This window comes from Melanerpes formicivorus, unplaced genomic scaffold (genome assembly GCF_026170545.1).
Source record: "Melanerpes formicivorus ecotype bairdi unplaced genomic scaffold, bMelFor1.0.p_v2 SCAF_102, whole genome shotgun sequence".
NCBI lineage: Eukaryota > Metazoa > Chordata > Aves > Piciformes > Picidae > Melanerpes > Melanerpes formicivorus.
Genome location: NW_027142454.1, coordinates 686,161 through 712,040, shown reverse-complemented (window position 1 = coordinate 712,040; position 25,880 = coordinate 686,161). Strand labels below are relative to the sequence as shown.

The 25,880-nt window shown below is 52.2% G+C and overlaps 1 protein-coding gene across 1 annotated transcript in view; it reads right to left on the bottom strand.

The window, feature by feature from the left end:
• The window catches only part of CFDP1 (craniofacial development protein 1), a 92,405-nt gene that overhangs the window by 44,756 nt on the left and 21,769 nt on the right, over window positions 1-25,880 (bottom strand). Inside the window, exon 5 of the mRNA XM_068166616.1 lies at window positions 25,395-25,499. Coding sequence (XP_068022717.1) covers window positions 25,395-25,499 — 105 coding nt within the window. The remainder of the gene's footprint in view (window positions 1-25,394; window positions 25,500-25,880) is intronic.

Here is a 25,880-nt window from a genome sequence, read left to right as displayed (position 1 = left end):
GTTGTGACAGGACAAGGGGTGATGATCTGAACTGAGAGAGATTCAGGCAGGGGAGAAGGAAGAAATGCTTAACACTGAGGGTGGTGAGGCTCTGGCCCAGCCAAGAAGGACAAAACCCTAAGTGAGGAGGGTTAGGAAACAGCACTACTGAGAGCACCAGGGAAATGCTGAAAACTCCTGCCAAAGGAGTTGCCTCCGTGTCAACAGCCTCACTTTGCTCCAAATTTCATGATTAGAAATGCCCCTCACTGATGCCCAAGACACTCTGTGATCTTAGAGATGCTCTGGAACCAGGGTAGATCCCGTCCACCTTTGGTGGTGGTGCAGGCAGGAGTGCTGAGCGCTGCTCTGCTCTGAATTATTGTGCAAGCTACAAACATCATCTAAGTTTTTCCCAACCTTTCCTCCCAACCACCATCTGGGCTTCTCCAGCGCTTGAGACTACCAAGAGCTGTCAGCTCTTTCAGCAATAATAATCACCTGTCAAGAAATGCAGATCAGACTGGAGAAAAGGGTTAAAAGGAAAAACCAAGCCCCGTGAATGCAGCACCTGAAGCTGTAGCCAAGGCGATCAAAAGGCTGAATTGAGCTGCTTTGGTTAGGAATCTTTTAAGACAAAAACATTCCCCCTGCTGTGCAGGGGGTCCCAGGGTGACTCCACAGCAGTTTTTGTGCTTGTGGCTTTAAATTTGCTAATAAATAGGCTGTGCACTCAGGCACACACACACACACAGAGGATGGCGGGTGGGGGGAAGGGAGAAGAGCGAAAATATTTCAGATTACAACACAAGGACTGCATTTCTCCCTTCCTTTTGATGGTGTGAGAAGCAAGTTTCCAGGCTCTTGGGCTCAGGAAGAAGATTTTTCTGTTCCATTCCTGATGTGCTTGGCTGTCTTCTGCCAAAACCTGGTTTAAATCCATTAATGTAACTAGGACAAGGCTGCATAGTTTCTTTAATTCCCTGGTGGAAAAAGGGCACTTGAGTGTATTTCCGGGAACGACAGCCACCCACGGTTCCCACCATTGTCATGGAAGCACTGCTCCCTGGCCAGCAAACTCCTCAGACCCCACTTTCTCCCTGGAATATCACCCCAAGCTGTCACTGATTGGTTTATGGGGGACACAGGAACTTGGGAGAGATTCATTCCTCTCTTCAGAGCAGCACCTCACTCGCTACCGGCTGGTCCTGCACTGCTGAACAGGCTGCCCAGAGAGGTGGAGGTCCCATCCCTGGAGTCGTTGAAGGTCAAGCTTGATGGGGCCCTGAGCAGCCTGGAGGTGTCCCTGCTGACTGCAGGGTGTTGGGAAGAGATGGATCTTTCAGGGTCCCTTCCAACCCAAGGCATTCTGTGGTTCCATCCCACTCCATACATGTCAGTGACATCACCTGGGCACATGGAGCAAGTCTTGACACCCATTCACCTTGAGCTCATGGAACTGTTCCAGGTAGTAAGGATGCCAGGAACAATAGGTAAGGCTGTTTACTCCTGTACTGCACTGTGCCTGCTCTAAAGGCACCCACCCAGCACCTAGTCCATGTTCCCCTCTCTCTGGGGGGACAGTGACACATCCCTACAGCTCCATGCAGTGCTGAAGAGCTGAGGAGATGCTCCCAGCAGGAACTGCATTTGCCAGCTCCAGAACCAATCCTGCTTCCAGGTGCTGAAACAGTCACAGAATCACAGAATGGTAGAGGTTGGAAGGGACTTCTGGAGATCACTGAGTCCAACCTACCCTGCCAAGGCAGGTTCACCTCAACAAGGCCACACAGGAGTATAGCCAGGTAGGTTTTGCATGTCTCCAGAGATGAAGACTGCAGCACCTATCTGGGCAGCCTGTTCCAGGGCTCTGTCACTCTTATAGAAGTTCCTCTTCATATTCAGATGGAACTCATGTTCCAGTTTGTGCCCACTACCCCTTGTCCTGTCACTGGAAACCAGTGACAAAAGCCTGGTGCCATTCTCCTGACACCCACCCTTGAAGTATTGCTCAGCACTGATGGGATCCCCTCTCAGTCTGCCCTTTTCCAGACTAAAAAGCTCCAATTCTCTCAGTCTTTCCCCATAAGAGAGATGTTCTAATAACATAAAACTGGTGGATTGCTGGATTGCTCTTTGTGGTTCCATGGGGGAGAGGAAGACCTGATCCTGCAGGACCACAGGCCCACGTCCTAGCATTCAGACTGTTCCTTCCATCTGGTAATTCCCAGTTTGCAGAGGGTGAAACCCTTTAAGGACAGGGACCACTTCTGGCCAGAGCCTTTCTCCAGAGATCTGGAGAAAAGATCCCAAACTCTGCTTCTAGAACAATCAGAATTATTCCAGCATAGCAAAACTCTCCTTCCCAGACTGTTAAGGTGCTAGCAGCCCACATTCTTTTAAAATGCTAAGTTAAAGGACAGAGCAACAGCTAATCAAATGGGCACCAGTTCCATGACAGCAGCAGAATGTTTTGGCAGGAGCCCTTTGAAGGCAAACCTCCTGTTCCATGCACAGTGGCAGCCTGAATGCGAAGGTTAGGATGGCTGAGTCAGCTCCTGCTTTGGGCTTCACAATGTGCTCTGTGTTTTCCAGCAGGGGAAAGCTGAAGTGGGGGGAAGAGGGTGAACACAGGAGCTTTGAAGAAATGTGGAAAGATGAAATTCAAGCCTCCCTGGAATTAAGGAGCTGAACCAAATGGTGTCACAGCCTTGTAGGTCTGAGGGACTGCAAAGACCTTGGGCACTAGGAATCGTGATGGCAGCAATCAGAGTGGTTTGGGTTGGACCTTTAAAGCTCATCCAGTCCAACCCCCCTGCACTCAGCAGGGACACCTGCCACTACAGCAGGTTGCTCACAGCCCCAAACAACCTGATCTGATCTGAAATGGTTCCAGGGATGGTTCCAGCATCTACACCTCTCTGGGCAACCTGGGCCAGGCTCTTGCCACCCTCAGTGTCAAACATTTCTCCTTTGTCTCCACTCTGAATCTCCCTCTTTCAGTTCAAACCATCACCCCTCAGCCTGTCACAACAGACCCTGCTCAAAAGCCCCAGCTTTCTGAGAGGCCTCTTCAAGCACTGAAAAGCTACCAGGAGGTCTCCCTGGAGCCTTCTGTTCTCCAGGTTGAACAACCCCAAGTCTCCCAGCCTGTCCTCATGCCAGAGGACTTCTACCCCAAAGCAATGCTCTGTGGAGACATGAAATACTTTCTCTTGCAAGCATATGCAACCAGTGATACTACCCTAATAGTCAACCTAACATGCATGCACACAGAGCATCTTTCAGAACAGGAGACTCTGCAAGCCATGTGTTGACCAAGGGTTGTGTCTAACCCAGGCCCTTGTCTCCTGCACTGCCCAAGAACACACTTAAAGAGAAAGAAAAAAGTCCAAGTGAAAAAATGATCCTTCCTCAGTGGACCTTGCTTGCCTCAGGAAATCAAGTCTATTTGGGAAAGATGAGGGTCATTAAGACTGAGGTTCCTTCACCATCTAAACCCCAGCCACATCTTCCCTGAGTGCTCCAGCACTTGGCTGTGGCACAGCTGGTTTAGCAGGCGATTGTGGCAGCAAGGCTGCTTTTAACTAAATGAACTGAAATAGCTCAACAAAAAGATCCAACAAGCATGGAGGTGAACACAGAACCATAGAACTGGTGAGGCTGGAAGAGACCTTTGAGATCATCCACTCCAACCACTCACCTAGAGCTCACAATGCCACCATGGCTGCTAAGCCGCTGCCACTAAAACACATCCTTCAGCACCACATCCACATGGCTTTTAAACACCTCCAGGGATGGAGACTCCACCACCTCCCTGGGCAGCCTGTGCCAGGGCATGAGAATCCTTCCGTGGAGACATTTTTCCTACTGTCCAACCTTCCCTGGCACAACTTGAGGCTGTTTCCTCTTCAGACCAAGTGACAGAATGAGGTTTCCCCTCAGCCTCCTCTTCTGAAGACCGAACAGCCCCAGCTCCCTCAGCTACTCCTTGTGTTCAAGGCCTTTCGCCAGCTTGGCTGCCCTTCTCTGGACTTGCCCCAGCACTTCCATGTAGTGAGGGGCCCAAAACTGAGCACAGTATTCGAGGTGTGGCCTCAACAGTGCTGAGTTAGAGGAGGACAGTCACACCCCCAGACCTGCCAGCAGCAGTGGCCACATCAGCTGGCTGATGCTGCAGTGGAGCCTCAGCCTGAAGGAAGTGTCCTGCCCAGGACCACTCTGCTATACCAGTGTCTTCTGCAAGGAGGCAAGAAAAGTCTTTCATGTTTCAATAAGGAACTCAGCAAAGAAAAATCTTTCTCTCATTTTGCTGAGTGAGTGAAACTTCAGCTGAATCCAGAGTCTGGCTTGCTGTTCTTCACTCCCAGCCTCTCAGTGTGGTCACCCAAAGGTTTTAGAAGCATTTTATTTACCAGTTAGCACCCCAAGGTGCTCACACTCCACTCTCTATACAACTGGTATGCACAAGAACTCATGATGCCTTCCCAGGCTTCTGCCCTGATGCATCAGATGCAGGGACCCTTCTGGCACAGACAAGAGGTGAGTCCTCTCCTGCACAGCTTCAACCTGCCCAGCTGTGCTGTGATGTTCTGTGATACTGTCACCAACAACCACTTAGATGTGAACACCTTTCCTAGAAAGAGCTATACCCTGCACTGGAACAGCCTGAGAAGCTGAAAATCACAGTATCACATTATCACAGTATCAACAAGGTTGGAAGAGACCTCGAGGATCATCGAGTCCAACCTGCCACCACAGACTTCATGACTAGACCATGGCACCAAGTGCCATGTCCAATCCCCTCTTGAACACCTTCAGGGATGGGGACGCCACCACCTCCCTGGGCAGCACATCCCAATGGCCAACAACTCTCTCTGGGAAGAACTTTCTCCTCACCTCCAGCCTAAACCTCCCCTGGCACAGCTTGAGACTGTGTCCTCTTGTTCTGCTGCTGGGTGCCTGGGAGAAGAGACCAACCCCCACCTGGCTACAACAACCCCTCAGGTAGCTGTAGAGGGCAATGAGGTCACCTCTGAGCCTCCTCTTCTCCAGGCTAAACAACCCCAGCTCCCTCAGCCTCTCCTCACAGGGCTGTGCTCAAGGCCTCTCCCCAGCCTTGTTGCCCTTCTCTGGACACATTCAAGTCTCTCAATGTCCTTCTTAAACTGAGGGGCCCAGAACTGGACACAGGACTCAAGGTGCAGCCTAACCAATGCAGAGTCCAGGGGCACAATGACTTCCTTGCTCCTGCTGGCCACACTATTCCTAATGCAGGCCAGGATGCCATTGGCCTTCTTGGCCACCTGGGCACACTGCTGGCTCATATTCAGGCAGCTGTCAATCAGCACCCCCAGGTCCCTCTTTGTTTGGCAGCTCTCAGCCACTCTGACCCCAGCCTGTAGCTCTGCATGGGGTTGCTGTGGCCAAAGTGCAGCACCTGGCCCTTGGACTTGTTGAATGCCATCCCATTGGACTCTGCCCATCTGTCCAGTTGGTTGAGGTCCCTCTGCAGAGCCTTTCTACCCTCTAACTGACTAACATCTGCTCCCAACTTGGTGTCATCTGCAAACTTGCTGATGACTGACTCGACCCTCTCATCCAGATCATCAATGAAGATATTAAAGAGGATGGGGCCCAGCACTGATCTCTGGGGGATGCCACTGGTGCCTGGCTGCCAGCTGGCTGTGGCACCATTCACAGTCTGCTCAGTCTGCATAAAGCCCTCCAAGAACTGGGGGATAGGCTCTGCATGGGGCTAGCTTGAGCTCCATGGTCCCCTGTGGCAGTTTATTTCCAAGCCACGTGATGGTGTCGTGCTGGGAAGGGGACATCAGACACGCAAGGAAGCCAGGGAAGCCAGGAAGTCAGAAGACTGCCTATCAACTCCACACGTGGCTGGAAGTCCTAAAAGAATCAGAGAGATGAGAACAACCCTGAAAGCTCCTTGCAGAAGTTTCTCAGCCCTCATCACTGTGCCTTCAGGCTGACTACTCAGCTTGATTAGCTGATGAGGAACCCCACAGCAGAACTGCTCAGTGCTCTCCGAGCTGAGGCTCTACGGATGCTGCCGACCTACCACATCCAGCTCACTCTGCCTCCAGCCTTTCCAAGGAGCAGGGTCCTCACCTCTTCCTCCACAGCAATCAATCCAGAGGCGCCTGGGTTTCTGGGCAGCTGCTTTCTTTTCAGTTACATCACAAATCAAAGCAAATAAACTCTGGCAGGGGCCTCTTCCCAAGGCTCAGGCTGAACCTTTCCCATTTTCAGCCCCACACATCACAGATTCACAGCTTGCATCAGCTTGGAATGGATCCTCCAAGGTCATCTTGTCCCAACCCCCTGCAGGCAGCAGGGACATCTCCAAGTAGGGCAGGCTGCCCAAGGACACACCGAGTCTGACCTTGAATGTCTCCATGGATGGGGCCTCAACCTTTCAGGCAGCCTGTTCCAGTGTCTCACCACCCTCACTGTGCAGAACTTCCTCCTCTTGTCCAACCTAAATCTGCCCTGCTCCAGTTTCAAACCGTTGCCTCTTGTTCTATCACTCCAAGCTCTTCTGAACAGTCCCTCCCAACATTCCTGTAGGTCCCCTTCAGACATTGAAATACTGCTTTAAGGTCTCCCCTGAGCCTTCTTCTCTCCAGGCTGAACAGCCCCAGTTCCCATAGCAGAGGTTCTCCAGCCCCCTGATCATCTTTGTGGCCTCCTCCAGACCCTCTCCAGCAGGTCCATGTCTTGCTTGTGTTGGGGGCCCCACAGCTGGATACAGCACTGCAGATGAGGTCTCTCCAGAGCAGAGGAGCAGAATCCCCTCTCTCCAGCTCTGCCCACACTGCTTTGGATGCAACCCAGGCTGCCCTTGGCCTTCTGGGCTGCAAGAGCCCACTGCTGGCTCCTGTCCAGTTTCTCCCCCACCAGCACCCCCAAGTGCTCTGCAGGCCTGTTCTCAATCTCATCACTCCCAGCCTGCATTGTCATCTAGCACTGCCCCTACCTAGGTGCAGGACCTTGCTCTTTGCCTTATTGAACTTCATGAGATTCTCCTCAGCCACCTCTCCAGCCTGTCCAGGTCCCTCTGGATGACATCCTGGCCAGCCACACCACTCAGAGCTTGGTACCACCTGCAAAGCTGCTGAGAGTGCCCTCAATCTCCCACGACCAGAGGTCCCCATCCATTCTTTCTGCACCTGAAGCACGTAACCACACCTCACAAAGCCCTTTCTTTGCCTTTGCACCACACCAAATCCCCCAGGGCATTCAGCATAATCTCCAAGCTAACAGAATAGAATTAACGAGGTTGGAAGAGACCTTTGAGATCATCGAGTCCAACCTATCACCCAACACCATCTAATCAACTAAACCATGGCACCCAGCACCCCAGCCAGTCTCTTCCTAAACACCTCCAGGGATGGGGACTCCACCACCTCCCTGGGCAGCACATCCCAATGGCCAACAACTCTCTCTAGGAAGAACTTTCTCCTCACCTCCAGCCTAAACCTCCCCTGGCACAGCTTGAGACTGTGTCCTCTTGTTCTGCTGCTGGGTGCCTGGGAGAGGAGACCAACCCCCACCTGGCTACAACCTCCCTTCTGGTAGGTGTAGACAGCAAGAAGGTCTCCCCTGAGCCTCCTCTTCTCCAGGCTAAGCAACCCCAGCTCCCTCAGCCTCTCCTCACAGGGCTGTGCTCCAGACCCCTCCCCAGCTTTGTTGCCCTTCTCTGGACACCTTCCAGCAACTCAACATCTTTCCTAAACTGAGAAACTTGTAAACTTGTAGAAACAAATCTAAATACATAGTTCTTCTTTTTGGAAAACTCTCCAGGGTAGCACATTGGATGTGGCAACAGGAGTAATTAGAGACTCAAAAACATTGTCAGCATGGAGAACGAATGTGTTGCATGATCAGGCAGAGAAAAACTTAAAAGGATAACAATTCCCTTCAGATTCCCTACCTGAAGGGTGATTGTAGCCAGGAGGGTGTTGGTCTCTTCTCCCAGACAACCAGCACCAGAACAAGAGGACACAGTCTCAAGCTGCGCCAAGGGAAGTTTAGGCTCAAGCTGAAGAGAAAGTTCTTCCCAGAGAGAGTTGTTGGCCATTGGGATGTGCTGCCCAGGGAGGTGGTGGAGTCACCATCCCTGGAGGTGTTCAAGAGGGGATTGGACGTGGCACTTGGTGCCATGGTCTAGTAGTCATGAGGTCTGTGGTGACAGGTTGGACTTGATGATCTTTGAGGTCTTTTCCAACCTTGTTGATTCTATGATTCTATGAGGAGCCCAGAACTGGACACAGGACTCAAGGTGTGGCCCAACTAGTGCTGAGCACAGGGCACAATGACCTCCCTGCTCCTTGTAGCCACACTGTTCCTGATACAGGTCAGGATGGCATTGGCCTTCTTGGCCACCTGGGCACACTGCTGGCTCATGTTCAGCCTACTAGCAACCAGTACCCCCACGTCCCTTTCTGCCTGGCTGCTCTCAGCCACTCTGACCCCAGCCTGTAGCACTGCCTGGGGTTGTTGTGACCAAAGTGCAGCACCCAGCACTTGGGCTTGTTGAATGCCATCCTGTTGGACTCTGCCCATCTGTCCAGCCTGGCAAGGTCCCTCTGCAGAGCTCTCCTACCCTCTAACAGATCAACTCCTGCCCCCAGCTTGGTGTCATCTGCAAATTTACTGATGATGGACTCAATCCCCTCATCCAGATCATCAATATAGATATAGAACAGGATGGGGCCCAGCACTGATCCCTGAGGGACACCACTAGTGATTGGCTGCCAGCTGGCTGTGGCACATTCACCACCACTCAGCCCTCCAGCCAGTTCTTAACCCAGCTCAGAGTGCTGCTGTCCAAGCCAGGGGCTGACAGCTTGGCCAGGAATTTGCTGTGGGGGATGGTGTCAAAGGCCTTGCTTCGAGGCTCTCAGATTGTCACAGCCACAGCCCTTGATATTGGCATCAATATTTCAAACCAGCAGGTCCTCTGCCTCCAACACAAGCAGTACAAAAAAAACCCCAGACACATACTCTCAGCTCAAGGTGTGCACACAAAGGCAGAGTCACTGAAGGCCAGAGAGCTGACATCCATCCTGACAGGTGTCTCCATGTATGAGGAGGAAAGATGAACAGCTCACAGCTCTGCAGCTCTGGAGTTTGCCCTTGGTCAAGCTGGTGAACGTCACAAATCATCCACGGTGCACCCTCAGATAAAGAGGGAGGCTCCCAGTGAGAGCTGGAGAGCAAGAGGGGCAGCAGCAGCCTCCTCTGAATTGAACAGCAGTTAACTGCAAAATAGCTTTGGGATGGTCTAAATCATCTTCTTTGGGAGCATCTTGTCACAGTGACTGCCAGAGACAATTCCTCTTAGTGTTTTATGCTGGAACAAAACATGGTGAGCTGTGAGAAATGTCTTACTGCTTTTCTTCAGCCACCCTGGTGGGCTGAGGAGGAAAGTAAAGCAGGCATACTTGCTGGGACTTCTGACAAGGGCTGGGAGTGACAGGACAAGGGGCAATGACTGTGAGCTGGAGGAGGGGAGATTGAGACTGGAGATTGGGAAGAAATTCTTAGCAGTGAAGGTAGTGAGAGACACTGGAACAGGTTGCCCAGGGAGGCTGTGGCTGCCCCCTCCCTGAGGGGGTTCAAGGCCAGGTTGGATGAGGCCTCGAGCAATCTGGGCTGGTGGGAGGGGTCCCTGCCTGTGGCAGTAGGGTTGGAGTAGATGATCTCTAAGGTCCCTTCCAACCTAAGCCATTCTGTGATTCTCCAACCACCCCAGGCTGCCCAGGTTTGTAAGTTTGATACATCCAATGAAGCTTTCCTAACTGTAGTGGCTGATCTCCAGCCATTCCCCATCCCAGCCTGCCACAGAGCAAGCAAAGCAGAAGCTCTGGCACAGAGACAAGCAAGTGTAGGGGATGTGCCAACTTCTGCCTGGATTTTCAGTCCCAGGACACCATACTCAAAGCTTTTCCACAACCTGTGACAAAAGCCTGCATGGATTTCTAGTCTCAGTCATAATTCTTCTCTCTCTAGTGCCCCTCCTCAGCTGTGCCAGTGAAGAAAGGACAGCCAAATGCAGAATCAGGACCTGTCAGCATGATCTCATTGTCTCCCAAAGGAAGAGTGTGGCCAGAAATCCCATGGCCAAAGGCAATATTCATCTGTTTACAGGTGTCTGCGGTGCCAAGGAGTCCCTTCCAGGCTCCCCCAGAACTGATGCTGAGTCTCATACTTGTGAGATGACTTCAGCAGCACAAACACCTACTGAGCTAGCACACCACAAGCAGGAAGGTCCCAAAGCTGACCCAAGGATCCCCATGCCATGCACAGGCAGGAAAGCACTCCTTGGAACAGCAGTGCTACCTACTTCCCCTCCAGCTCGACTAGTGCTAAAGGAAGGAGGCAGAAGGCAATTTTTTTCTCCAGGAGCCTTTTGTTTGCAACAAAGGAAGTTGAAGACAGATAGCTCTGTAGTGTCCCTCAACAGCTAGGACCAACAAGCTCTTACTAAATCTTGGCAACTCACTTTTACTCCCCAAAGGCTTCAGAGAAAAGTCAGCATACAAATCCTGCCCAAACCCTGCCCATCTGTCCTAACAACAGACTCAAACCCTGCACAGCACTGAGCAGGGGAAAGCTGCTAAGCATCCTGACTGTCCCACAGGCCCAGTCAAGCTGATGTTGTACTACTCTGTTCCAGTGAGACCCCACCTGAACTACTGTGTCCAGCTCTGGTGCCCCAACACAAGGACATAGAACTGTTTGGGGCCACAAAGATTATCAGAAGGCTGGAGCACCTCCCCTACAGAGATAGACTGAGAGAGATGGGGCTGTTGAGGCTGGAGAAAAGAAGGCTCCAGGGAGACCTTAGAGCAGCTTTCCGGTACCTGAAGGGATTGCAGGAGAGCTGGGAAGGGACTTTTGACAAGGGCTGGGAGTGCCAAGATGAGGGGGAATGGATTGAAACTTAAGAAGGTGAGATTGAGACTGAAGATGAGGAAGAAATTCTTGGCAGTGAGGGCGGTTGAGACACTGGAACAGGATGCCCAGAGAAGCTGTGGACATCCTCCCATCCCTGGAGGTGTTCAAGGACAATTTGGATGGGACCTTGAGCTACCTGGGCTAGTGGGAGGTGTCCTTGCCAATGGCAGGGGGGTTGAAACTAGGTTTCTTTAAGGTCTCTTCCAACCCAAAGCATTCTATGATTCCTTCAAAGGTTTCTTAAGAGTCCTTGCTAACTGCAGTGGCCATGAAACCATAAAGCAAGGAAGGAGCCTGACTCTTGTACAGTCATCCAGAGCCAGCTCAACGCACACCACTTGGTTTGTGCCGATCTGTTTGCAGAGGCCATGGAATTCTCTTCTCTAAGAGCAGGGTTGTTTCCAGAATCAAATGCTACACTTCTTTGACCTGGGAAAAGTAGGAAGGGGGGAAGGAAAATAACAACTAGAAATCCTCCCCCTCACTCCAAACATCCAAACAGTGCTGGCGAGGCTCGAAGGAGCACGCGTGTGAGCAGGAAAGGAAACTGAGAGCCCTTCCAGCTTTCCAGAGGCTTATTGCAAACAGCAGGGAGGGAGAAGGGATTTTACACGTTAGGAAAAATCCTGTGCTGCTGCTTTGTCCTTAAAGGGGAAGCTGCACAACAACAGGCACGGGGCTGCACTGCCTGTTTAGCACTTCTGTAATGCAAAATGCGTTGTCAGACGTTGTGAGATGGAGCCTGCTGGGCGCTGCACAAGCCACTGCTGAAGCATCTTCAGGCTCTTCTGGCCTAAGGCACTCTGCTCTGCATCATTCACAAGGCTGCATTGATGGGTTTGGGTCAGTTCTATCAGGTTTAAGAAAGCCAAGACCTGGCTCCTGTGCTTAGGTCACAACAACTCCATGAACGCTCCAGGCTTGGGGTAGAGCTGCTGGAAAGTTGCCCAGGAGAAAAGGACCTGGGGGTGTTGGTTGATAAGGCTTGAATATGAGCCAGCAGTGTGCTCAGGTGGCCAAGAAGGCCATCAGCATACTGGCTTGGTTCAGGAATAGTGTGGCCAGCAGGAAGAATAAAGTCATTGTGCCCCTGTACTCAACACTTGTGAGGCCACACCTCAAACCCTGGGCTCAGTTTTGGGCCCCTCACTCCAATAAGAGTATTGAAGTGCTGGAGACTGTACAGAGAAGGGCAACAAAGCCGGGGAAGGGTCTGGAGAACAGGGCTGGGGAGAAGCAGCTGAGGGTGTTTAGTCAGGACAAAAAGAGGCCAAGGGGAGACCTCATCGCTCTCTACAGCTCCCTGACAGGAGGCTGCAGTGAGGCTGGGATTGGTCTCTTCTCCCTAGTCTCAGGTGACAGAATGAGAGGAAATAGCCTGCAATTGTGCCAGGGGAGGCTGAGGTTGGAGATGAGGAAAAATGTCTTCGCTGCAAGAGTGGTCAGGGATTGGCAGAGGCTGCCCAAGGGGGTGGTGGAGTGCCCATGCCTGGCGGTGTTCAAGAAAGCTGTGGCCATGGCACTTGGGGTCACAGTTTCATGGCCATAGTGGGGTTAGGTTGAAGGTTGGATTTGCTGACCTTAGAGATCTTTTCCAACCAAAACAATTCCGTGATTCTCTGCAGAGCCTCCAGCCAAGCCAAGGCCATCCCTGCAGGCTGCTCTCCAAAGAGTCAGAGCTCTCCTGTGTGCCAGCTGCTTCCTCCGCCACCCTGCGCTGGGAAATGAGTAGGTCACAGCTGAAAGGGCAGGCGAGCTGCATGCCAGCCATCCTACAAGGAAACAGCCTAATCACGCTGGAAAACACCTCTGCCAGCTCTCTCCCCAAGCAAGTTTAATCATCTCATCTGTCAGACCCCTCACGCCTCTGCTGGGTCTGTGCAGAGCTTCCCTGAGCAAGCCGCTCTGGCACTGACTGCAGCTCCAGAGCGCTCAGCAAGGTTAGCTCAGGGAAGGGGGAGGAGAGAGGAAGCTTTGGGCTGAATTCCCACCGGCTTTGCATTACGAAAGCCATGAGCTGCAATCAGCAAGCCTTTGCAGGTTGCTTTAACCCCCTCCTCGTTGCCAAAGGAGCATCTCAAACCATCCTCCTAACAGCACACAGCCTACCGGTGACCTGCGCTCAACCCCAGGGCAAAACAGGCAAGCAGCAAGAAACCAGCTCCGGGCTTTCTCTCCAGGAGCCTTCTCCCAAAGGTGCATGTTTCTTCTGTGCCTCAAGTAGAGTGTGGCTGGCAGGTCAAAGGAGGTTCTCCTCCCCCTCTACTCCGCCCTGGTGAGGCCACATCTGGAGTACTCTGTCCAGTTTTGGGCTCCCTAATTAAAGAAGGACAGAGGGGAGGGCTGCAAAGGGCTGCAAAGATGCTGAGAGGACTGGAATACCTTTCTTGTGAGGGAAGGCTGAGAGAATTGGGGCTTTTTAGGCTGGAAAAGAGCAGAATGAGGGAGGAGCTCATCAGTGCTGATCAATTCTTCAAGGGTGGGTGTCAGGAAGGTGGCACCAGGCTTTTTTTCAGTGGCTCCCAGTGAGAGGACAAGGGGTAACAGGCACAAACTGGAACATCAGAAGTTCCATCTGAACATGAGGAGGAACTTCTTTAATTTAAGGGTGATGGAGCCTTGAAGCAGGCTGCCCAGAGAGGTGATGAAGTCTCCATCTCTGGAGACATTCCACCTAGCCATGTTCCTGTGTGACCTTCTCTAGGTGAACCTGCCTCGGCAGGGGGCTGGACTTGATCTCCAGATCTTCAGACCCTACCATTCTGTGATTCTGTGCATGCATTCATGGTTGCTGCCTTCTGCTCTCAAGTCTTGAAGGAAAAAAAAAGAACAAACTAGTGCTACAATCCCACCCTGCACATGCCCAGGACTCATTACTTCAAGAAATATCATCATTGTTCCCAAGCAGGCAATGAACAGGAGCCTGTATTGTCCACTGGCTGCCTGGGAGCTTTGAGCAACAGTGCTGAAGTGGGGAACCCCACAAGGGTATCAAAGCTGCCACAGAAGGTCAGCTCAAACTCCTACATCCCAGATGATTTGCTGATAAATCAACAGTAGATGCTGTAAAAAGAGAGGACAGAGCCTGCATCGTCCCCTGGGGTTGCCAGAAAAAGGAGAAACAGAAACTCCAGCAGCAACTTCAAAACCATTCCCCCTGACTCCCCACCTCACTGGGTACAAGAGCATCTCACACATGTCCTTGCCCACCCACAGGGATGTCTGCTGCCAAGGTGACACCAGTTATCTGCCTCTGCAGAGGGCCCTTTGGCACAGCAACTGCCCCAAGGGCTTCACTTGCTCTGAAGAGCTGCAGCAGCAAGGGCTCCGGGGCAAAGCCAGCTAGGCTGCTACCCAACGCATTGGGAAGGCTTTGAAACTCCTTGGATAGAGAAATAACATACTCCATGTCTTGGCAGACAGGATTAGAGCATCCTGGAGCGCCTCAGACAGTCTGGAGCTTGTTTAAGGTGCCCTTCCATCTCAGCCCCATGCAGCAGTTCACTGAAGTCTTAGGGTTTTGGGCAGGAGTAACTAAGGGCAATGGAAGAACTTGGGGGGGGGGTCTGCTGCCAGCAGGGCAGGTCAGCAATAGCTGAAGTGAAGCCCAAACTATGCTAAGCATCCTCACAGCCAGAAATGGGCAGAGGAAATCCCCATGGCTGGGGCAGTTGCTCAGCCTCTCCTGGGCTTTTTCTGGCAGCAAACAAAAGAGCAGTTGCTGCCAACTGGAAAAAGTTGGAGCTCTGAAGAGAGACCACGTGGCCTTGGAGAGCTCAGAGTCACACCAACACCTCCTTTGAGACCAGGAAAGGAGAAAGCCCAGTATTTCAGTTGGTAACCAGCCCTAATTGCTTGACTTCACATCTTGACAACAAGCCAACCAGCCTGGGCATGCCCATTTTCTAAGCCTAGCCCTGCACAAAGCTGACAACCCAGCCAGCAGATCAAAGTTTTGGCTGTCAACCATGCTGGAAAATATTGGTGAGGCCATGAATAGAGGCCACCAGTATGTGATTTGTCCATGAATGAAGCCACCAGTATGTGAAAAGCCTCAGGGCAAGAGGACTGCCTGAAAGCAGGGAGCATGGCTCTGCTCCCACTGCCTCCTCCAAGCCTCACTTAGCTGGTTCATGTTTTATGAAGAATGATTCAGCTGAACTTGCTCCCTGACGTGAGAAAAAGGGAGGAAGAAGAGTGTGGGAAAGCAAGAGGATGTAACACAGGCATGGGGTATGGGGGAGACACTCAAGGGACGTGGTGGTGCAGCTCGGTTAACATGCAAGAAAGCACTGTAAAAGCAAAATAAGGCAGGAGGGGAAACAAATCTTGCTAGGCACACCCCCAAGGCATGGGAGAGCTGGAAATGGCAGCTCTTAGCATCCACCTCCAATCCCAGGCTTTAACCACAAAGCAAAGCTTGCCCCTCTGACTCCAAGCAGAGTCTGACATGGGAACACAGAGGGGTTTCCCTCCACAACTTTGTGAGGGGGTCTGGAAGGAAAAAAAAACCCATAACAACAAAAATGCAGCTGGCTTCATTCCCCATGAGCAGTTAATTTCCTCAATCATTTTCACAGAAAGAGGAAGGCTCCTGATTGAAGAGATGAAAGCAAATGAAGAAGCTGCCTTATAACACCCCCCTCCCCCGCCCCTGTGCTGCCCTAGGGGAAAAGTGCCCCACAACTTTCAGGGGGGAATTTATCAAAGGCCCCAGGCTGGTGGGGGGTTGTTTGTATTTTATAAGACAGATGCTTTACAGACTATAAGTCTTCAAATAGCTGAGATTCCATTCTGCTGAACCTCCAAACAGACTAGAAAAAGCAACAGCTGATGCCAGTTAGGCCAGCCCAGGGATCCAGCTTAGCTACATCAAGAGGAGAGGACTGAAGCAAGGCACAGAGCTGGAGAGGCGCTGCTCAACTTCTTTGCAAGGAGATGCCACCACCCCCAAAGACTCAGAGAATTGTCAGGGTTGGAAGTGACCTCTGGAGATCATCCCACCCAATCCCCACGCCATGGTAAGTTCACTTAGAGAAGATCACACAGGGACAGAGTCAGGCAGGTTGTGAATGTCTCCAGAGATGGAGACTCCAACGCCTCTCTGGGCAGCCTGCTCCAGGGCCCCATCACCCTTACATTAGAGAAGTTCCTCCTCATGTTCTGGTGGAACTTCCTATGTTCAAGTTTATGCCCATTACCCCTTGTCCTCTCACTGGGCACCACTGAAACAAAAGCCTGATCCCAATGCCTCCACCCAGGCTGCCTTCAAGAGGAGAGGCAGATGTTCAGTGGGTGAGGTTATTTGGGATGCTTTACAAATGTGCAGCAATCAGCATCTTATTTACCAGGATTGATGGAAACCCTTCCCTTCAATACTGAACCAGCCATCACTTTCCCTTGTGACAAAGCTTCTTCTCCTCACACACATACCCACCAACACCTTGCCACAGCAATACCCTCCCCCCCCTCCCCTCCCTGTGGGGTCACTAATTTCAGTGCCCCAAGGAAACAAACCCAAGAGATTTTAAATGAGTAAGGAAAAAATCACCCAGCCTCAAATTAATACCTTTGATTCAAGGAGAGGAGAGGCATCAACCAGCAGAGAGAGAGAGAGAGAGACTCACAATGAATAATTAACATTAAAAAGAAAAACCTAAAACATCTAAACCCAGCAAAAGGATCTAAGACCTGAAGAGAAATTACTCACTTGGAACAGCCACTGACACGTTTTAATCTTTCACAACCCAAATGTATGAATAGCAAATCAGTCAAGCTAGCCCTAGGGCAGATGAATTTTGCTCCTGGCTGGTTCAGATCGCTGTGCACAAGGGGGAAAAAAAAGAAGGAAATGCGTCTGTCCTGGACTCCTCACAGCCTGGGTTTGGCTGCGGAGCAAGGGGCTGGACCGCTGCGCCTGGGAGAACAGCACACCCTGGAGCACAGCAAAGGGAGAGCAGGAGAAAGCCCTGGAATGCTCAGTAAGGACACAGCTTCACAGATTGCAGTGGCTTGGAAATGACCCTCCAAGAGCATCTTGCCCAACCCCCCCCCCAGAGGCAGCAGGGACAACTCCAGCTGGAGCAGGCTGCCCAGGGACACAGCAAGGCAGAGCTCAACCCCAGCTCCCTCAGCCTCTCCTCACAGGGCTGTGCTCCAAACCCCTCCCCAGCTTTGTTGCCCTTCTCTGGACACCTTCCAGCATCTCAACTGAGGAGCCCAGAGCTGGACACAGGACTCAAGGTGTGGCCTAACCAGTGCTGAGCACAGGGCACAATGACCTCCCTGCTCCTTCTGGCCACACTATTCCTGATACAGGTCAGGATGCCATTGGCTGTCTTGGCCACCTGGGCACACTGCTGGCTCATGTTCAGCCTACTAGCAACCAGTACCCCCAGGTCCCTTTCTGCCTGGCTGCTCTCCAGCCACTCCGACCCCAGCCTGGAGCACTGCATGGGGTTGTTGTGGCCAAAGTGCAGCACCCAGCACTTGGGCTTGTTGAATGCCATCCTGTTGGATTCTGCCTCTCTGTCCAGCCTGACAAGGTCTCTCTGCAGAGCTCTCCTACCCTCTAACAGATCAACTCCTGCCCCCAGATTGGTGTCATCTGCAAATTTACTGATGATGGACTCAATCCCCTCATGCAGATCATCAGTAAAGATATAGAACAGGATGGGGCCCAGCACTGATCCCTGGGGGACACCAGTAGTGCCTGGCTGCCAGCTGGCTGTGGCACCATTCACCACCACTCTCTGGGCACAGCCTGTTTTGCAACCAGCACTTCATAGTCAGAGGATGTTAGAGACAATGAAATCTCCCCTGCAGCTCACCGCAGAGCCACTGCCTGTGTGTGCTTGTGCACAGGGGACAAGGAGGGGCTGAGCTGGGAAATACCTGCACAGACCTGAGCCCTTGGATTATGTTGTTGGTAGTTCTGCATTATTCAGTAGTATTCAGTATCACTAAGGTTGGAAGAGACCTCAAAGATCATCAAGTCCAACCTGTCCTCATGACTAGAGAGGACACTACTGCCCATTGCAGGCTTGAACTCACGACCTTCCCATTAAGGGTCTTATGTGCTACCAACTGAGCCACATTAGATGCTGAGTAGAAGGATGCTGAGTAGCTGTGAGCCACCCATCAGTCCTCAGAGGTGGTGGTGTGTAGGGAGCAGTGCTGCTGTGGCAGCTCTGAATGTGCCTCCCTCTCCCCCCCCCAAAAAGATGTAGTTGGTGGATCTTGCCTGAGACTCTGCCCTAGGCAGCTGTTTCTACACAACCTGAACAGGAGCCAGGAAGAAAAAGGGAGCTTTTCCACTGCCTTTGTTCTTGCTTTTGCCAAACCCCTTTGTAATTAAAGGTGGACTTGCTCACTCAGCCCAGCTGTTGCTTTGCTGTTTGATCCTGCCCGAAATTACAGTGGTGGATGAGTGACCTCCTAGGCCTTTTCATGCCCCGTGGGCCGCTATAAACACAGGGTAAAAAGTGCCTTTGAAGCCAGCACGCACCACGGAGCTCAGGAGGTGCAGTGCTTGCTGACCCCGGGGCTGAGCTTGGGCTGTGAAGGTCTAGACCTTGGTGCAAGATCTGGCAGGAACACTCTGACCCAGAAACACAGGCTTGCCCTGAACAGAGAAGCAAGATAAACTCCAGCCTGTTCTTTGTGAACCTTTCCTCTCCTAGATCAGCTCCTGTGAACTGACCATTGAACAGTGTGAAGAGCTTCAGGCTTTTTTTGCTTTTAGAAGCCTTTTACTCTGTTGCATGCTGATCACAGAATTGTTTTGGTTGCAAAAGACCTTTAACACCATCACGTCCAAGCATTCTTTAACTCTAGCAGGGCTGGTGCTAAACCATGTCCCTCAGCACCACATCTCCATGGCCTTTAAACACCTCCAGGGATGGGGATTCAACCATGTCCCTGGGGAGCCTATTCCAGTGTTTGAGAACCTTCCTGATGAAGAACTTTCTTCTAAAGCCCAATCTGAATCTCCCCTGGTGCAACTTGAGGCTTTTTCTTTTTTCTCCTATCACTTGTTACTAGAGAGGTGAGACCAGCACCCACCTCCTTGAGCCTCCTTTCAGGAGCTGGAGCGCAGGGGCTCCATCAGCAAGGTTTCATAGTTTCATAGTTTCATTCAGGGTTGGAAGGGACCACAAGGATCATCTAGTTCCAACCCCCCTGCCATGGGCAGGGACACCCCACACTAGATCAGGCTGCCCAGAGCCTCAACCAGTCTGGGCTTAAACACCCCCAGGGACAGGGCCTCGACCACCTCCCTGGACAACCCATTCCAGGGCTTCACCACTCTCATGGGGAAGAACTTCCTCCTCACCTCCAGCCTGAATCTCCCCACCTCCAGCTTCATTCCATTCCCCCTAGTCCTATCACTACCTGAGATCCTGAGAAGTCCTTCCCCAGCCTTCCTGTAGGCCCCCTTCAGATACTGGAAGGCCACAATTAGGTCACCTCGGAGCCTTCTCTTCTGCAGACTGAAAAGGTGTTTGTCCATGGCTCTTCTTCTACCCTCAGTGTGCAGGAGGAGGCATGGTGGCAGTCTGTGGGAGATTATGGATGGAGGGAGAACCTGGAGCCCATCTCCAGCATCATGACCTGGTAATTCAATTTCTGAGCTGGCCTTTCCCTCCAGCCTGGCTGCTCCCAGGAGCTGCTTCACGTCCAAATCTTGGCAAAAGGTACAATTTCTGCATGAGTTGGTGGGAGCTATTTGGATCCCTTTGCTGTCATGACCAAAGCTGATTGCTTGACATCTTAAGTAGACACCAGTGAGGCAAACACTGTGAATCTCAGATGATCCAGAACAAGTGACTCCAGGGAGCAATTTCTCTTCACAGCATTTCTGTGGACAGGAATTTACAGACCCAATTCCAGCTCAGCATCAACTGCAAGAGGATACTTAGCTAAAACTCTTGCACTTTCTACTTGTAGGAACTAAGAAAGGGTGCAAATAAAGCAAGCAATCAGCACCTCTGGGAGAACTAGAGGTAAGGGCTATTTCAGCAGTCACTCAAGCAGCTGGAATGAGCCATCAATGGGCACTTGCAGCCCAGATTGCCAGTGGCAGCCTGGGCTGCATCAAAAGCAGTGTGGCCAGAGATAGAGAGAGGTGATTCTGCCCCCCAGCTCTGCTCTGGGGAGACCTCACTTGCAGTGCTGTGTCCAGCTATGGGACCCCTGACACAAGAAGGACATGGAGCTGCTGGAGCAGGTCCAGAGGAGGCCACAAAGATGATCAGAGGGCTGCAGAACCTCTCCTGTGAAGACAGGCTGAAAGAAATGGGGCTGTTCAGCCTAGAGGAAAAAAAGCTCCAGGGAGACTTTAGAACTGCATTTCAGTATCTGAAGGGAACCTACAGGAAGGCTGGGGAGGGGCTTCTTAGAAGGGCTTAGAGTGATAGGATGAAGGGCAATGGTATGAAACTGGAGCAAAGCTGGCACTGGTTAGGCAACACCTTGAGTCCTGTGTCCAGTTCTGGGCCTCTCAGGTTAGGAAAGATGTTGAGATGCTGGAAGGTGTCCAGAGAAGGGCAATGAGGCTGGGGAGAGGTCTGGAGCACAGCCCTGTGAGGAGAGGCTGAGGGAGCTGGGGTCTGCAACTCCCTGAAGGGAGGTTGTAGCCAAGTGGGGGTTGGTCTCTACTCCCAGGCACCCAGCACCAGAACAAGAGGACACAGTCTCAAGCTGTGCCAGGGAAGGTTCAGGCTGGATGTCAGGAAGACATTCTTCACAGAGAGATTGGCCATTGGGATGTGCTGCCCAGGGAGGTGGTGGAGTCACCATCCCTGGAGGTGTTTAGGAAGAGACTGGATGGGGTGCTTGGTGCCACAGTTTAATTGATTAGATGGTGTTGGGTGATAGTTTGGACTCAAAGATCTTGAAGGTCTTTTCCAACCTGGTCCATTCCATTCCATTCCATTCCATTCCAATGGGAAGGCTGGGAACCCAGCCCATCCCTGGGAACCAAGGGCTTCTGACCTTGCTAGCAAAGCCTGCTGAGACAACTGGGTGGGTTGTTCTGTACTCCTGGCTTTAATTACAGCCAAGTTGTTTAAGTTGCTCTCCTCCAGCCACCCCCCATGTCCCCCACCAGCCCTAAGCCAGCTTTTTATAGCACATCCGGTCTGGATGTTAAAAAAATACATTCAGGAAATGCATTTTCAGCCCCAAACATCCCTTCCCCTGCACTGCTTGGGGCTGCAAGGGGTGGTGAGGTGGAGATGTGGAACTGGATGTTTGGGTTTTGTGGCCACTGCTTTTCTGGATTACTTCTGGCTGTTCAGAGAAGGGAAATCAAATCAACGCAGCCTAGGCTGGCTGCAGCCAGGAAGGCCAGCTGCTTGCAAGGTGAAGAAGGGAAAGCCAGAGGGAGAGGCCACTCTTAGCTGCTCCAATCCCCTGCACACAGAGCAAGGCTCTTTTTGTCTTATTTGAAATAGATGACAAAGCTCCAGGGATCTGCCAGTGGCTCACAGCACAGGGGGTGTCCACAAGCATGTCAAGCATCCCAGATCATAGAATTGTCTGGGTTGGAAAAGATCATCCAGGCCAACCATCAACCCAACCCCACTATGACCAACAAACCATGGCCACAAGTGCTATGGCCACAAGAATAGAATATAATAGAACAGAACAGAACAGAACAGAATACCCCAGGTTGGAAGAGACCTTCAAGATCATTGAGTCCAACCCATCACCCAACACCATCTAATCAACTAAACCATGGCACCAAGCAACCCAGCCAGTCTCTTCCTAAACACCTCCAGGGATGGTGACTCCACCACCTCCCTGGGCAGTACATCCCAATGGACAACCACTCTTTCTATGAAGGATTTCTTCCTAACATCCAGTCTGAACCTCCCCTGGCACAGCTTGAGACTGTGTCCTCTTGTTCTGGTGCTGAGTGCCTGGGAGGAGAGACCAACCCCCACCTGGCTACCTCCCTTCGGGGAGTTGCAGACAGCAAGAAGGTCTCCCCTGAGCCTCCTCTTCTCCAGGCTAAGCAACCCCAGCTCCCTCAGCCTCTCCTCACAGGGCTGTGCTCCAGACCCCTCCCCAGCTTTATTGCCCTTCTCTGGACACCTTCCAGCACCTCAAAATCTTTCCTACACCTGAGGAGCCCAGAGCTGGACACAGGACTCAAGGTGTGGCCTAACCATGGCACAATGAGCTCCCTGCTCCTGCTGGCCACACTGTTCCTGATGCAGGCCAGGATGCCATTGGCCTTCTTGGCCACCTGGGCACACTGCTGGCTCCTGTTCATGCTAAGATCCCCACAACCTCCCCCTGCCCTCTCTGCTGAAAAAAGGAGAGCAGGAGTGGAAGCCCTGGAACATGCCAGCTCTTCACCTCTTCTTCTCAGGACACGCAGCCCTCGCTTGGGAATCCTGCCCCAGTTTAGGCCTGACACAATTAAAACAAACTTTCCACATGATCTCAATGTGGCCTTCTTGGCCACCTGGGCACACTCTGGCTCATGTTCAGCCTACCATCAACCAGCACCCCCAGGTCTCTCTCCACCTGACTGCTCTCCAGCCACTCTGACCCCAGCCTGTAGCACTGCCTGGGGTTGTTGTGACCAATGTGCAGAACCTGGCACTTGGATGTGTTCAATCTCCTGCCCTTGGATTCTGCCCATCTGTTCTCTCCTGATAGTATCATAGTATCAGTCAGGGTTGGTAGGGACCACAAGGATCATCTAGTTCCAACCCCCCTGCCATGGGCAGGGACACCCCACACTAGATCAGCCTGGCCAGAGCCTCAGCCAGCCTGGGCTTAAACACCTCCAGGGACAGGGCCTCAACCACCTCCCTGGACAACCCATTCCAGGGCTTCACCACTCTCATGGGGAAGAACTTCCTCCTCACATCCAGCCTGAATCTCCCCACCTCCAGCTTCATTCCATTCCCCCTAGTTCTATCACTACCTGAGATCCTGAGCAGTCCTTCCCCAGCCTTCCTGTAGCCCCCTTCAGATACTGGAAGGCCACAATTAGGTCACCTCGGAGCCTTCTCTTCTCCAGACTGAACAGCCCCAACTCCTTCAGTCTGTCCTCACAGGAGAGGTGCTCCAGCCCTCTGATCATCCTCCTGGCCCTGCTCTGGACATGCTCCAGCACCTCCAGATCCCTCTTGGAATAGGGGCTCCAGAACTGCACACAGTACTCCAGGTGGGGTCTCACCAGGGCTGAGTAGAGGGGGAGGATCACCTCCCTCGACCTGCTGGCCACACTTCTCCTGATGCAGCCCAGGATCTGATTGGCTTTGCGGGCTGCAAGTGCACACTGAGAGCTCCTGTTGAGCTTTTTCTCCACCAGCACCCCCAAGTCTCTCTCCTCAGGGCTACTTTCCAGCCAGTCCCTGCCCAGCCTGGATTTGTGTCTGGGATTGCCTTGACCCAGATGCAGGACCCTGCCCTTGGTCTTGTTGAACCTCCTGAGGTTGGCTTGTGCCCACCTCTCCAGCCTGCCCAGGTCCCTCTGGATGGCCTCCCTTCCCTCCAGCCTGTCTGCTGCACCACACAGCTTGGTGTCATCAGCAAACTTGCTGAGGGTGCACTCAGTGCAACTGTCCATGGCACCCACAAAGATGTTGAATAAGGTCCCAGGACTGATCCCTGAGGGACTCTGCTTGTCCCTGGCCTCCACTGGGACATGGAGCCATTGACAGCCACTCTTTGGGTGCGGCCATCAAGCCAGTTCCTTATCCATCTAGTGGTCCACCCATCAAACCCATGTGTCACCAGTGTGGAGACCAGGATGTGCTGTGGGACAGTGTCGAAGGCTTTGCTCAGGGCCAGGTAAATGACATCAGGTAAATGACATGTTCCACCAGACCAGGTTGCTCAAGGCCTCATCCAGCCTGGCCTTGAACACTTCCCAGGAGGGGTCATCCTGGACCTCTCTGGGCAACCTGTGCCAGTGTCTCCCCATCCTCATTGTAAACAATTTCTTCCTCATTTCCAGCCTCTATCTGCCCTCCTCCAGCTACAATCCATTCCCTCTCATCCTATCACTCCAAGCCCTTGTAAGGAGTCCCCACTCCAGCCCAAGGACTCCTTGAGCTCCTTATTTCTTTTTATTCCCTTTTTTCCGTATTTGATGTGGATCCTTCGCTCCAGATACCTGCAGTATTAACTCAAAATGGGCTCTGGCTGTTTCTCCCAAGGGATCAGAGCTCCAGCACAAGCAGCTGGATAACAAGCAGGCTATGCAGGCCAACTGGCCATCAACCTCCTCCTCATGGCCAGCAAGACACAGAAGGAAGCATGGAACTCAGCAAAGCAGGAAGGTGAGCAGCCCATAGGGCTTCCCCAGGGGGCTACCAAACCTGCCTGCAGTCAGAGCAGGGCAGTTGGTGGGCAAACTGAGAGGCAGATTTGAAGACACAGGATCACCATCAGCCTGCACAACAAGGAGCTACCACCCCAAGCACCTCTGGTGGCCACCCAAATTGAACAAAGACCACCAGTCCAACTCAAGGCAAGGGTTGGTTTTTTTTCCAGCACAAAATCCTGTACACAACACTCAGGTCCCAATTAAGGAGCTCTGCAGGGACAAAGCCATGTGTGGAGTGAAGGAGAGCAGCAAGACCATGGTCATCTCTGTGCTCATTCAACTGAGGGAAGAGCAGCTGCACCAACTGCACAACAGCCCAGGCAGCCTTGCCTCACGCTGCAGAGCTGCTCCTCAGAAGGCTGGAAGGACAACCTCTGTCTTTGAGGGGGGGTTGTTTCTATGTGACCAAGCTGTGCACAGCTTATGTTTTTCAAATCTAAATGCAAATGCCTGGTTTCAAGAAAAAAATCACTGGTGGCAGACAGGAGCTCTGCTCCTTGGGTGATCTCCTGAGCTCATCAAGAAGAAGTCGAGTGACACATCAGATGCACAGGGGACCTGACCTCTTTGTACCTTTGACAAGCATTATGATAATCTTGGAACTGGGTGTCAGAGCTTGAACAGAAAGGGAGAAATCCACACCAAGATGATGCCAGGGAACATCAAACAGGCCAAAGCACCTCATTCAAATGCTCCCCTCCAAGTTTATAAGCAGCCACAGCCTAACCTGGTGCTGAGAAGCACCTCTCAAAGTAGCTGCAGGCAATCACAGGCACGTTCCTTGGCTACCTGCAGTTTGCAAAGGCTGCTCAAGACATTCAGAGCAAAATTTCCTTCCTGGGATGAATGATTTAGGATTGAGAAATTCAAGGCTACAAAGTGAGTCACTGGGAATCAGGGGCTGCTTCCCTTCCCCCTGAAAAACATCACCCCCTTCCAGGCCTAGCCTTGCTCCCTGAAAGCCTGCGGAAAACAGACACCCATTAGGTTTAACACCACCCAGTCTATGTTTACCAGCTCCAGTGAGGATCAGCTCTCACTGAGGATCCATCCCTGGGCAGAGCAACCAGACACTCACCCAGAGCCTGTTGGGAGGGAAGCTGGAGCTGCTGGCTGCCGTTTCTCTTGCTGCTTCAGGAAAGATTTAGCTTCTTTCGAGGTCGAGTCCACCTCTTTCGTCACTCTGTTGGAGGGAAGGAGACAAAGCAGAGGGTAAGGGAGAGCCACGCTCACTCAACAGCAGCAACACCAAAGACCCAGCAAGGAAACACAGAAAGCAGGTCCAGGAGTTCCCCACAGCACCTGCATGGAGATTCATCTCCCTTAGCTGCAAGGTGAGGAACAGGCATCTTGGAAAGAGTTCATTCCAGAGACAAACCCTTGATAGTGATGGCAGGGGAGAAAAAAAAGGGGGAAGAGGAGCTAATTAGAGCTGGGGGAGGAGGGGAGTTTTTCCCTTCAAACAAACAGGAATGCTCATTCATTCAAAGAGGAGGCCTGGCTCCCTGGCAGCTACTAAAGGCCCTGCTCAGGTCACTGGGGGCAATCCCAGGCTCTTAATTGG